General features: G+C 35.5%; 1 protein-coding gene across 1 annotated transcript in view; it reads right to left on the bottom strand.

Annotated features, from left to right (window-relative positions):
- Window positions 1-367: 367 nt before the first annotated feature.
- FRYL (FRY like transcription coactivator) overlaps window positions 368-14,212 on the bottom strand; it is a 296,971-nt gene continuing 283,126 nt past the window's right edge. Inside the window, 6 exon segments of the mRNA XM_030919519.1 lie at window positions 368-2,485; window positions 2,812-3,002; window positions 4,379-4,489; window positions 8,232-8,300; window positions 12,603-12,701; window positions 13,371-13,520. Of these exon segments, the coding sequence (XP_030775379.1) occupies window positions 2,227-2,485; window positions 2,812-3,002; window positions 4,379-4,489; window positions 8,232-8,300; window positions 12,603-12,701; window positions 13,371-13,520 (879 nt within the window). The 3' untranslated portion in view covers window positions 368-2,226.

Raw genomic sequence — 14,212 nt, 5'->3', positions numbered from 1 at the left:
TAGCAAAAACTGGGCTCCAAATAGAACTAAATCAGGTAATAAATTAAGCATTGGATATATTTGTTAATAAATACTAACTTGGGATTCAGAGGCTGAGAAGGAGAGAAGTGTAGGTTGGAGGAAAATACTGTTGTGGAAGGCCATCCTCATGAATTTGTTTGCATCTTGATTACAGGATGGTATATTCATTTTTATTAATAGACTTAGTTATATACAAATAAATGCAAAAAGCAAGTATCAACTGAAAGGTTTGGTTGGGTAGTCAACTGATTTTGTTCTTTTTTAAGGCAATTCAAGGGGGTAACATTTGAAAGGTTTCTAAATGATGCACACTCTAATCATTCTTTGTTAAAATACAACACAAACCAACAGCTACAATGCTTTTTATTTTTAACAAAAAGGATGTAAGGAGGGTGAAAAGGATGTAAGGAGGGTGAGAAAAGCAGGGGAGAGTAAGATAGGATGTAAAGTGTAATGTATCTCTGGACACCATCCCTCTCTGCCTGCCCCACACCCAAAAGTTTTAAATAATTTAAAGGATACCACTTACAGTACCAGAACACCATCAAAATAATTGTCTTTATCAGGGTCCAAAAATACAGTGATTATGAGCCGTGACCAGATATGGAATTTTACTGGAAATGTAACTGTGGTCAGCAGTCCAATGGTATGCACAGTGCCTTCAGTTAACGCACTTGAGCATACGTAATTACATTTCCGGCAGGGTCCACACCCCCAAGAAAAGGTAAAGCTAAGCATTTCATTTCTACATTCTAAACTCTGGAATCACAGAGCCCAGTTTAAAAGAAAAGTCACAGTGGATCACAGTGGATAAGAGATGTATATAAAAAATACAAGGTGTTTCTTTCAAATCAGGAGTTGTGGGACTACATTCTTTTTTTTTTTTTTTTCTTTTCTTACAAAATGCGATTTAAAAAAGGATAGAGACTCCAGTTCATGTTATACTACAGACTTAGACAGTGAATAAGTATACTGCATGTTTTGGTAGTCAGTCTTCAGGCTTGCTTTCATTTCCCCTAGCCCCAGGTTTCTTTAGGGTAAAACATGTGAGTCCTGAATAAACATATAAAAATGCATTTGCAGCTCTTTTCTTGAATTCTGCAGACTTCAAAGCCTGCAAGTCATATATTCCATCATCAGTGACCACAATTTTTTCTTTAGCTTTGTACACCTATTCTTGTATAACAGTGCATGGCACAAATGTACAAGAAAATACTGGTTTAATCTCTACAGTTTCTATATGGAGTAAAATAAGTTAACTTTTCTAATGAGAATAGCTGACAGGCAGCATACATCTTTATTTTACATTTTAAAGTCTCTGCAGGCATCTACTTTGGTTAGTTATCAACAATCGTAACATAAGCACTGATCAGAGAACTGAGCAGCATTCCAATAACGTTAACAGATATATTATTTCTTTCTTTTTGAAATACTGGGAAAGCCCAGTTTTAAAATACTATTAAAATGTTCTAACATTTACATACTATGAAGAGTTAGATCTAATAAAATAACATTTCTTCAAAAATAATCTTGCAGTGTTCTTTTAGGCATGCTCTGAGACGTTATCACCAAACATCCATACCTTGAAAATATCACATATCCACACATCCCAACTCACACACACATAATTCCTTATACAGACCAAAAAACAAACCAAAAAACCCAAACCCTTATCCCACATACTGAAAAATCAATGGTTTTTGTAAATGAGTCTTGATGTGTATAGCTGACTGCATGTTCATCTGGATGATTAAGCATCAATTGCAGGTTAGGTTTTCGACTGCTAGAAATTCAAGCAGCTTTGCAGGTCTTCAGCTAAAATGAAACAGCCTTGATTTCAGCCTCATTTCACCTGCTTTTGGATGTTTCAGTATTGGAGGCCATTATTGCAAACATTCTTGGAATTATTTTCTTTCCCCAGAAAGTAATGTATTTGTAGGCATCACTCTTAGCCCTTTTCTTTTCACGTAGGTTAAGTAATTAAAAAATACCTTCTTCATACAGTTATTGTGGGAGATGTTGGCAGCTGTTAAAATACCAGATTTTTTTTCTTTCAGATCTTTTTGATCCAGTTTGACATTAGTTAAGCTAAAAAGTAGATGCTGCCAGAAAGTTATCAGTGAATGCAAGGGTCCATAAAAGGTGCTTGGTTTAATATTCTTCATCATCTTCAGTTTAGTTTCTTTCCTAAAGGCCTGAAGTGTCTCAGAATCCAGTGCTCACCATATTTCCCATTGGTTTGGGCTGTGCTAGAAGTTGGTATGATTGCACCATGCGTAGAGATTCTCTTATTTCCAGATTAAGTTCCATCAGTTTGTAGTTGGCTTCTGACATGTCCAGGTTAGAGCCTATAACTGCAAAGCTTCCTGTCTGGCCTAGTGTCTGATGATGGAAATATATATGTAACAGTGTCTGCACAGGGTCATCTTCACAACTGCCAAAGATATCACTGGGCCAGAGAGATCTGAAAATACACAATAGTTTTTCAGTTCTGAGACTTAGGCAATTATTAGTTAAGACTAACTCAATTTAAGTTAAATACCTATAACAACATTTCCTTGTGAATAACATGATCTGTTTTAATATTTGAGCAAATATTACTCAAAGTACCACCTGAAAGTGAAAAGAAATCTAAAATTGGTATCATTTCAATGGCAACTGTTAAAGATACTCATGTTTTCCTTTCATAAAGACATGATATGGAAACAGCAAATTGAAAATGAAAACCTAGTATTACTAAACTTCCTGTCTAATTTACAGGCATCACCTTTAAATCGTGTCACGTTTTACCTGAAAGCTTTGACTTGTACTACAGCTGATATAAATTCCTTATTTTTCAAAGTTTCAATTAAAGAATGAATGGCAGTTTCTATAGTAGTTTGTGCAGCTTTGGAAATGTCAATTTCTTCATTTTCGGAAACGGACTCAGCTTGTTTGAGGATACTTTCCAGTTGAGCAAGTTCCTCTGACATGTTGATGACCTAAAACAAATACATCTTTAAGGATCTATTTGTATGTTTGGTAACAAAAACATTTAGTTGGCTACAAGAATATACCTGATGGTAGTACCATTGTTGCTCTTATTTTAAAGAGTGTTTAAAAATGTTTGCCTTGGAAGAAAGGGCAGTTAATATTTCAAGTACTCCATTCTGTAGGAGCAAATAAATTCCACCAAATAGTAGTCTTGAAATTAAATGTTCTTCATAAAGCAACAAGTTGTAATAAACAGATGTCTATATTGATTTTAATATTACTACATTTTGGATAGTAAAAGTACATTTACTGTTATGGGGGATCATGAAAACTATGTGACAGTAAGATTATTTACCCCAGGGTATTTATATAAATATAAATATATATATTTATTTATTTACAGATTTAATGACTGAGAAATCATTTCCCCAGTGATAGTTTTATTACTAGCAGATGACAAGGGGAGAAAAAGACTAAAGTTAGCATCTTTGAGGCTATGTATTGATTTTCAACATTCAAAGTGTTTTTTAGCATGTTTATTCTTGTGTGCATTAATAGAACTATAACAATATGGGCTGGGTGTGGTGGCTTATGCCTGTAATCCCAGCACTTTGGGACGCTAGGGCAGTGGATCACCTGAGGTCAGGAGATTGAGACCAGCCTGGCCCACATGGTGAAACCCTGTCTCTACTAAAAATACAAAAAAGTTAGCTGGATGTGGTGGTGCACACCGGTAGTCCGAGCTGCTTGGGAGGCTGAGGCAGGAGAATTGCTTGAACCCAGGAGGTGGAAGTTGCAGTGAGTTGAGATCATGCCATTGCACTGCAGCCTGGGCAAAAGAGGGAGACTCTGCCTCAAAAAACAAACAAAAACTATAGAAATATGAAAAACATGTTGGGGGAGGGGGGTTGATGATACAGTTTTATGTCTGTATTGAACTGATGTGCTTTATTTGACTTTTGATTTTTCTGAGACAGGGTCTTGCTCTGTCACCTATGCTGGAGTGCAGTGCTATAGTCATAGCTCACTGCAGCTTCTAACTCCTGGGCTCAAGTCATTGTCCCAGCTCAGCCTCCCAAGTAACTAGGACTATAGGTATGTGCCACCATCCCTGGCTTTTACTTGACTTTCGATTATAGATGATCTGTTTCTGCTATGGAAGCCTTTAAGGTCTGGAACCTTTTACAACTGCTGGATATCTGCTGTCTTATTTACTCATAGGTCCTGACATAGCACATCATTAAAAAACAAAGTATTCCTTAACTGAAAAAAAAAAGACCACTCTAAGTGACTTTTGACTTAAGCTATTCTAACAACTAATAAATGTATATTTTAAAAATTTTTTAGAATCAGTTACTGATGCCTAATACAACTGAATATTTACCTCTGCTTCATTTTTTATCGTATTTACTTGGTTGATAAGTTTACAGTAGGCCTGGAACAGAAGCAGCAATTGAAAATGCAATTTGTATAATCTTCGGCAGAGCTCCAATTCCTAGAAATAAATAACATTACATTAAATTTAGGTGTTGTTTTCTAGACAGCATATTTCCAATGAAAATTTATAGTTAAAATTGTCTTGTCGTTTATTTTTCTGCAGTAAGCAAGTTAATATGGTGTGAAGCTGATGAAAGGCAGGTGAAATATGCTTTAAAGACTAAGATTAAAATAAAAACAAATATCACTGCTGGTTACATAATTCAGTTTTAATGTTAAGCACATTTTCACATTCTACAAATAGACTGTTTCAGCAGGCAATTAATAGGATACTTTAAAAAGGATTCATTAGAATTTAAAACTTTAAATTCATAATTAAAATAATCTACAAATGCAAAGACTTTTGCCCTCATTGAGATGTAGATCTCACTGCATTTATCAACAAATGCTTGATAAAGCAAAGTGAAACCGGATAACTGCTTACCTAAAAAGTAAGAAAAGCTGTCTTTTAAAGTGAGATCAGCTTTCTAAAGAAAACCACTTGGTAATCTCATTGAAATGAAACTATGAAATTAACACATGGGCTGAGCATGGTGGCTCACGCCTGTAATGCTAGCACTTTGGGAGGCCGAGGCAGGCAGATCACTTGAGCTCAGGAGTTTGAAACCAGCCTGGCCAATGTGGTGAAACCCTGTCTCGACTAAAAATACAAAAAAAATTAGCGGGGCATGGTGGCGGGTGTATATAATCTCAGCTACTGGGGAGGCTGAGGCAGGAGAATCGCTTGAACCCAGGAGGCAGAGGTTGCAGTGAGTCAAGATCATGTCACTGCCCTCCAGCCTGGGCAACAGAGCAAGACTCCATCTCAAAAAAAAAAAAAAAAAAAATGCACTTTTTTAAAATTAAGACATTTAAAAGGAGATATATTTAAGAAAAAGGTTGCTGCTAATTTTATGTATTTTAACATCTATTTTAATAGAACCAATATTTCATGGATTAGGGCTTTGCAAAACTGAAGCACATACTACTTGTAAAGTAGTCCATGACAAAACATTGCTAGGTCACAAATGGACAAATGGCAGATGAAAACCAGTTTGTCTGGCAAGGGTGAGTGGTCTATAAATCAAGACAGGTCACTTACTGCTAGTATTTCCATTTGCTAAGCAAGAAGGTGATCAGGTCACAAAAAATACAAAGGAAGAAAAAGACCAAGAATTAGTGTAAGAAATCATTTTAACTAGGGTCATAGATGTTCCAGGTAAACTGAAGAACATGTATTTATACCCCAAAGAAAACTATATGAAATTATATCCAGAATAAAACTTTTTAGACATTTACTGCAACAATTCAGGGTGTTTTTAAACACTGCCAAATAATAAATTACATTTAGACTATGACTTATTTCTGTGTAAAAGCTACAGTGAATAAAACTGAACTATTGTGATCTTGGCAAATTTGGCTATCCGGGTTTAAAAAAAAAAAACAAAACCCAACTGTAATAAAACTTACATTTGTAAACTGGAAAACTTATGATTAGAAAATAAGAAACTAATTACTATTACTTCTCAGAAAAGAATTGGCTTATAATCGTACATAATAAATATCCATCACCATCAAAAGATTATCTCTGGGGTGGCTCATTCCAGGCTTCCTATCCTTTATGGTCTAATTAGGTCCTACTTTGCCATAATTGGTGCTGAGCCACAGGGTGAAATATCAAAAGCAGATTGCGTGTTCTAAATTGCATTCCAAAGGTACTTCAGTAGGTTTCAGAAACTTAACCCGACTAGGTTTGAATCAACATAATGTATGTAAAACACAGTAAAAATTTATGAACCATCTTAAAAACTATATGAAAACATGTACAGCAACTCACCTGGTCTCATTACGAGGATAAAGATTTCTAATTAAAACAGCAATTGTTATACTGTAAATGTACCTTCTAAAAGTCATTCTTAAGCCTGCTTTTCTAAATACTTTCCTGTGAAGGACTGTTTTTCATAAAGTTTATTCCTATCAATTTAGAAGGGATTTGCTAAATAAGCAAAGGTGAACTTTAGCTCCACGCTGCTTACCATAAATTACGTGGATGCTCATCCAGTAAACATCGGTTGAGCACAATCCAAGGTCAAGCATATTCCATATCTAAATTTCTCAGGGTTTACAGTTTATTTCATATGGAAATTAACAATTTGAATTGTAAATACCTTTCCTCACTTCTATTAGCACAAATAAAGTAGAACTGATTCTACAAGCATATATGCATAGCCTCTACTTTGGGATGTAATGGAACATAAACTGATAAAGTTTATGATCATAATTATAGGAAATAACACAAATGTAATGAATTTTACAGCTCTGAATTACCAGCAATTACTCTAAATATGCTAACAGGGCAGTTTTTGTGGATGAGTGTGTGCGTATATATATGCACATTTTAAAGTATATTAAAATTTGCACATTCTCTTTTATTCATCTAACAAATATTTGACTGATTATGCAAAAGACAAGACTGGTACACAAGGACAGATCAAGTTGCATAAAAAAGGTCTTCCACCATCAAAAAAGTTGAATATGAAAGGTAAGCTGAAATATAAATGAAAGTGTTAAAATGTTCAGTTTCCACTTAGTAGAAAACCTCAAGCTATGTTAACTGACTTGGTCTTAAGATGGATATAATTTTCTTCAAGGTAGAGGGGATGTAAAAAAAAATCACTTAATATAAACACCTAGTTTTTGTAGGAAAAAAGGTTGCATTACTTGCTGCAGCGATGCAGTTAAACAGTGGCAAAGACAGAATTAGAACCAAAGGATCTAATTCTGGTCTAGGGTTAATTCCTTATCTTCATTTCTTTACATAGATGACTTCGCGGTTTCTTTTTAACATTAGTGCAGGATTTGGAGTCAGCTTGCCTAGGTTTCAATCTTGGTTTCACTATTTGCTGATTTTAGATAAATTAGCTTCTCTTCAAAACCAGGATAATTAAAGCAACTACTTGACTGAGTTGTAAGGATAAAGATAATGATAGAGGCTGGTAAATAGTTAACACTTAGCGAGTATACTATTATTTTCTCAACACTGCAGTTTTTGCAAAACTTCAACTTTTTACTATAATAGTATAACCTAATAATAGTATAACCTTTACAGAGACTAGAAATCTGTAATAATATAACCAAAGGTAGAGTATAAAAGACTGGAATTCTGATGTCAAATGGAAATAATTTTCAGTTGATGAATGTATTTTCCCCTATGAAGCTGCACTCCCATTAGAATAATTTGTAGGCCCTAACTTATCCTCACTTCAATGTATGTGTTTATGTATGTGCACCTTTCTAAGAAAATATAATGCTTTATTTTCACTCAGCCTTATATTAGAGAAAAACATTATAATTTATTCAATTCTAATTTTACCTTTAGTATGGACGTATTATATCACGTTATTCTTAGGTTTGCTTTCTTGACCAATTTAACAGAATAGCAGAATACTAACATGGGACACATTTTTCTTTAAGAGGCACATGCAATTAAAAGCCGACCTGGGCTTTCCAGATATCCATCAAGCTTATCTATTGAATGTTATTAAGCTTCAGTCACAACCTGGTCGTTCATTTTTATTAAAGTGAATTTTTCATTACAAAACCAGTATTTCACTGAGCTTTTACAAAGATTGTTTGATAACCAGAATGAAAAGTTTTACAAATATTCTTTATTTTTAGAAATAATCAAATAAGGATATTTGAACATATGCATTGTTTTACCTGATACAGAAATACAGCAAAAACAAGAACAAGAAACTTACTTGTGCATCTGTGTTTATCCTATACATGTCTTCTTTGGCACCAAATGTCCTCTTACAATCATCTAGCCACTAAAAATAAGTAACAGTAACATTTAATATGCACAATGAAATGGGTAATGTAACAGCCTGTCCATATACAACACCAAACTTAAAGCTAACTTGAAGTTCTAGGATTGGTTGCAGACCTAGAATTTTATCCCTATTTAAGCCAAATCATTTACATGGAACTAACAAAAGCAGGGATAGCATTAATATAACAAGAGGCACACACTTGTGACAGCTATACTAACAAAACCCATTCCATTCTAGGGACCTGTGATGTTCCATTTCAGTAAAGGATATTCTTCATTTTGCAGGTTTTATGAAAACCTTCATAACCTATGCCTGACCTTTGTGTAATGTAAGACGGGGAAATGAAAGATGTGCTTCCCCTCTAGTCAATATAATAAAGGCAACTTAGAATTAAGCAGGTCTGTTGCTTATGAGAAGTATAATTCTCAGAAGACTAGTGTCAGTTTTAAATTTGTGAACTGGCAATCAAGATCCATTTTAAATCTTGTTTTTCTTTTCTTTCTTTTTGGACAGTAATGAATGACAAACATGTTATTTCCAAACAATACTGGATGTAGAAGCCAAATGTGGTTTTTCATTCTCTGGGGGTATACCTAATGTTGATATAAAAGTACAGGCTGGGTGTGGTGGCTCCTGCCTGTAATCCCAGAGCTTTGGGAGGCTGAGCGGGGAGGACTGCTTGAGGGCAGGAGTTCAAGACCATCCTGGGCAACATAGGGAGACCCTGTCTCTAAAAAAATAAAGTTAAAAAAAGGAGTACTTCAAAAATAACTTAAAGTACATTTTCTTCAGCAAAATATAAATAAAACAATAGCACTGTGGTATAGTAGAAAAGAACGCTGGACTCACAGAATTTCCAGGCTGAAGTAAAAGTTAAGTACATTCAAGGTAAGCTCCTAGCTTTGGACAGTTTGATATTATCAGTTGTTTTGACTTCTAAGTTCTTTTTTTTTATTATACTATTAAACAATACAACTAATATATATATATATATATATATAATCATTAGGACTTTGAGAAACTCAAACTAGCTGCATTAAGCAGCTACTCTGAAAGTATTTTAGTATTCGACATTTAACATTCTCTATTGTAGCTTATATTGTACCCACAAAGAATTAAAATTGGACATTTCAGTTATTTCAAAAATGATCTCTTTGACCTTATTTTCCTTTTATTTCAGTCTCTCAGGTTTCACCGGCCCTTAGGCTATTTGCTTGACAGCATCTCTGAAGGAAAACATGTTAAGCTTTTCTGGTGAGATACAGCTGATGGCAGCCGTTGTCAAAAGCTATCAGTGGATTTCTTTGTATCAGTAAAATGCAGTTGATATCTAACATGGAACCTGTGCATTAATCTTTATTCATACAAAATGTTAAAATCTTAATTATCCCTTATCTTGTCCAGTTTGTCTAAGTATACTAATAAATTTGAAAATAATTTCAGTTGACTAATGGATTATTTTTGTACTGTGTACCTAATGATACAGCCTTTTGGGGGGTACTATTCAACATAATTATTGCTGATTTTTATTCTGTTAAAAGACAAAAGCCAACCACATAGTCCTGTGGCTGCACAATGGCTTGAGAGATACAGGTCCACACCTTTCCAGCCAGAGCATACAAAACACGGTAGTTTGTGCACAGAGCACCCTCCAGTTCACATCTAATCAGTTTTCCTGTCACGGCATTTTCTTTATTCAAGGTTCAAATGAAGGTTAAAATTTAACTGTCGAGGTTCTACTTCTGGGTGTGATGGAGTAGCCTATATAAGAACAATCCTGCAAGGACAACTATGGAAGCTGAATCCTATCAGCGAAAACTCAAACAGAGAAAATTACCAAAGTGAGCCCAATACCTGCCCCAGTGCTTACTCTAGGTGTATTCATATTCACGTCCCTGCGCATAGAGGCTGAACAGAAAGCAGTGGCCTAGAGTTTATGCCCTACAGTTTCACTGGGCTGGGAAAACAGTTTTCAAAGATAGATAGTGAGATATTGAGGGCCAATATCCTGGAGAAAAGAGAACTGCAGAGAAGTGACCCCAATAGTCTCTGTGCAGTTTCCCCCCTTGGGACACTTGCTGTTCCTGTTTATTATCTGCAGGGGGAGAGGCTACGAAATCACACACTAGCCCCTGGGAGACTGAGAAGGTCGGCAGAGACTGCTGGTCTCTCAGTGCTGGAGAGAGAAAAATCATTCAATTCACTTGTGAGCCTTAGAAGTCTTGAAGAATAAAAAAAGAATGTATAACTCAAAAATTAACAGGAAAATTAAATAGGGCAGACAGTAAATATTTTAGGCTTTGCAAACCATATAGTGTTTGTTGTAACTATTGAACGATTACAGTGCAAACATAGCCATGGACAATATGTAAGTAAACCAGATAGCTGTTTTCTACTAATTGTATTTACAAAACCAGGCAGTGGGCTAGATATGACTTGATGGCTATAGTTTGCTAACCTGTGTTCAAGAAGTTTGTAGGCACTATTAGTTGTTTGAATTTCCTAAAAATTTTAGAATCAGCCTGTCAATTTCCGTTAATATGCCATCTGAGATTTTGAATGAGACTGCATTAAACCTATAGACCATTTTGGGGGAAAATGACTTCTTTACCATATTGAGTCTTCTAATTGATAAACATGGTATATAGTCCTCCATTTAGGTGGTCTTTCATTTTTTTCAATATTTGCAGTTTTCTGTATAGAGGTACAGCTATCTTTAGATAGATTTATTTGTAGGTGTTTGATATTTTCCTATTATAAATTGTATCTATTGCTTTAAAACCAACCATCCTGAAACTTAATGGCTTCAAACAACCAAAATGAATCTATGTGCTGGCTGGGAGTTTTCTTCTGGTCTTGCCTAGGGTCACTCATGAGTCTATAGTCATTTGATGGCTTGACTGGGGAAGTGGCAGGGTTGAAGTTCCAAGTTGGCTTCACTCATATGTCTTGCACACTGGCTGTCAACTGGAATGCCTCTGTTCTCCCCTACATGGCCTCATCTTCCAGCAGGCTAGAGGTCAAATAGTTTCCCAGAGTTTATCCCAGTTTGCACTCTGACCAGTATGATGGCAAAAGCAGAAGCCACAAAAGACCACTTCAGGACTAGTCTTGGAAGTTACACAGCATTGCTTCTGAACTTGATTGGTCAGAGCAAATCACAAGGCCATCCCAAATTTAAGAGATGGTGAAATGGATTCTGTCTCTTCATGGGAAGAATAGGAAAGTCACATTGCAAAGGGGTGTGGCCACAGAGAAGCATGATTCATTGGGACCAGTATTTTAACAATCTACCTTTGCCTCTAGTAGGCAATGATTTCTGAAGATACAAAAACCATAACCATGACTGGAAAAGGCCGATAACCTGGACTTAATAAAATTAAAAACTTCTGTTCATCAAAAAATGCTACTAAGATAGCAAAACTGCTAGCCACAGAGAAGAAATAATCTTTGCAATACATATATCCAAAAGAGGCTATATCCATTTAGGATAAAAAGACCCTACAAATCAATAAGAAAAACCCAACCCATTTACAAAAATGAACAACGTACTTGAAGCCACGATTCACAAAATATCTTAAATGAGATCCATTTGAAAAGGAGCTCAAACATTAGTCATCAGGGAAATGCAGAATAGTACCATGAGATACCACCACACACTTCATTTTTCATTTTTCATAGGCCTATACATGTCATAGATATTTACTACTTATTAATGAAAGACCCATCTCCTAGAAAAATAATTGTCTACTGTATGCAGTTTGTGTGAAAGAGAGAAACTATTTTTTGTTCTTCTGCCCCTCCCAATTGAAAACGTGCTGGATTTACTCTTAGGGAAGGAACTCTGTTTTCAATGCCAGATTGGACTTGAAGAGGCCTTTCTTAGGAGGTGATTATCTAATGCTTTTTTCTCCCATTGCTTGCCTATGTACATGTACACATCATGGGAAAAAGATCATAGCTTTGTCAGAGGTTGTGGATTTCCTAGACCACAATTCTCTAATGCACTGAGAAATACTGCTTCAGTTTCCCCACTTGGAATGTTGACAGCAGCTATATAATCTCCACAGAGCTTTTTACAAAGCTATGGTTTTCCATTGTGCTGTTAGAGAGCTGATTTTTAAAAGCCAAAGGTAGGAATTCGCTGGATAGAGAGCTCAAAGAATCTGCTGCTCTCAGGAAAACCCTGAGGCAGGTGCTAAGAAGTCTTCTTTTCTGTCTGGGCTATTCTGCTGCCAGGATTACCCTTCCAGTGTCAAGAGCAAACCACTTTTCGCATATGGTAAAAAAGAGACTGACCTGCTCAGTGGCTTCTCTTTTGGCATTGTATGTATCCAGGTGTTCTTGCAACTCCAAAACACCAAACTTGAGGGTTTCCAGCAAACCACATGACATCAGCTGTGAAATCGGAAATATTGACCCAGGTTACCATTTCTGATTGAAATCACGAGACTCACAAAATCATGAGACTTTTCAGTTATGGAATACCTGTTAGTTGGTTTTTGGGTATTCTCTTACTCTACTCTGTCCCCTACTAAGAGCTGAGCTCTCACTGGAACAGTAGGAGTGCAGTGGTACTTCAGAAGTCTCAGGAAGGACATCCTCAAGTGTTTTCAAAGACGTCAGGCAGGACCAGTACATACCTCAACCTTGAAGATTTTTAAACCTTAGTTCTTTAAATACCTTAATATATAATCTAAAAGTGTGCTTGGAAATAAATCAGGAAATGAACCAGGAGGCCTGGGTATTTCATGGGGGAAGGTTTAGGCATCTCCTACGCATTTTTATTTAAGAATAAAAAAATTACCCATCTCTAGAGCATGACTTTTTAGCTTTCCCATCTAGGACTCTGTGGAGGGTAAGGGCAGGAAGGAGTCGGAATCAGAAACAGTCACAAGTTGCTGCATCTAATATACCAGAATTGTAGTTTGCCAAATATTTATCATCGTGTTGAAAATCTGAACCTTTATACCATAAAATTCAGAATTACTTAGAAAAAAAAGAAGACTTACTGAATGATGCCATTCAAATGTAGTCTTTATAATAAATCTGCATGTAAAAACTTACTGTTTCAGCATCCACAAAGACTGTTGGGCATTCTGAACACATCATCATCACTTCCAAGGAGCTTTTAAATTTGGTACCAATGCGTTGCAGACTCTCACCAAGAAAGCTGACTGTCTCATTAGTTATTTCTCCAAACTTTCTTTGAATTGTCTATGGGGGAAAGCAAAAGAGTTTAGTGTTTCATAAGAAAGCCTTTTTTTACCTTTAAGTAAAGAAGCATAATAGGGTAGACTTTTATTTTAAAATTATAATGATATATAGAGTTTTAACCATTGATCTGTAAATCCGTATTTTTAGGTATTTCCTTAGGAAACATATTAATTTCTAAAAAGAAACAAAAATTTACAAAATAGTATTACTGAAAAAATTAATGATATATGCCAGTCATCTCCCTATTCCTGAGATTTTTTCATCAGAGGCAGACAGATGGAAGCATGCTGTACATTCTTAGCAATCAAAGTCCTCACTTGTCTTGAGGAAGTTGTTCATCAAAAGTTATTACCTGAAAGAAACTTTCAGTAAATGTAGTTTACTATTCTTGACTATGGGCTGCCATCTGGCTTAACTTTAGGTAAAGTCATAAAAAATGTATTAAGAGTAATGTTTTCTCCGAGTCCAAGAATATTCATTTTCATAAAACAGACAATCCCTGACTCACAGTAAGTCAATAAATTAGACTACATTATCAGTAGTATCAATGGTTAAAGTATACCTACTTATATATGTGTTGCACTGTTAGGTGGCATTATGATTAAAATAAAAAGCATAAATCCACACTTTGAGCCATCATGAAACTTACAACATCAGTAAGAATATAAGTAGAAAAACCAAGTAGTGATGCA

The sequence above is a fragment of the Rhinopithecus roxellana genome, chromosome 2 (assembly GCF_007565055.1).
Source record: "Rhinopithecus roxellana isolate Shanxi Qingling chromosome 2, ASM756505v1, whole genome shotgun sequence".
Taxonomy (NCBI): domain Eukaryota; kingdom Metazoa; phylum Chordata; class Mammalia; order Primates; family Cercopithecidae; genus Rhinopithecus; species Rhinopithecus roxellana.
Note: the sequence above shows the minus strand (reverse complement) of the source record. Positions and strands in the feature narration are given on the sequence as shown.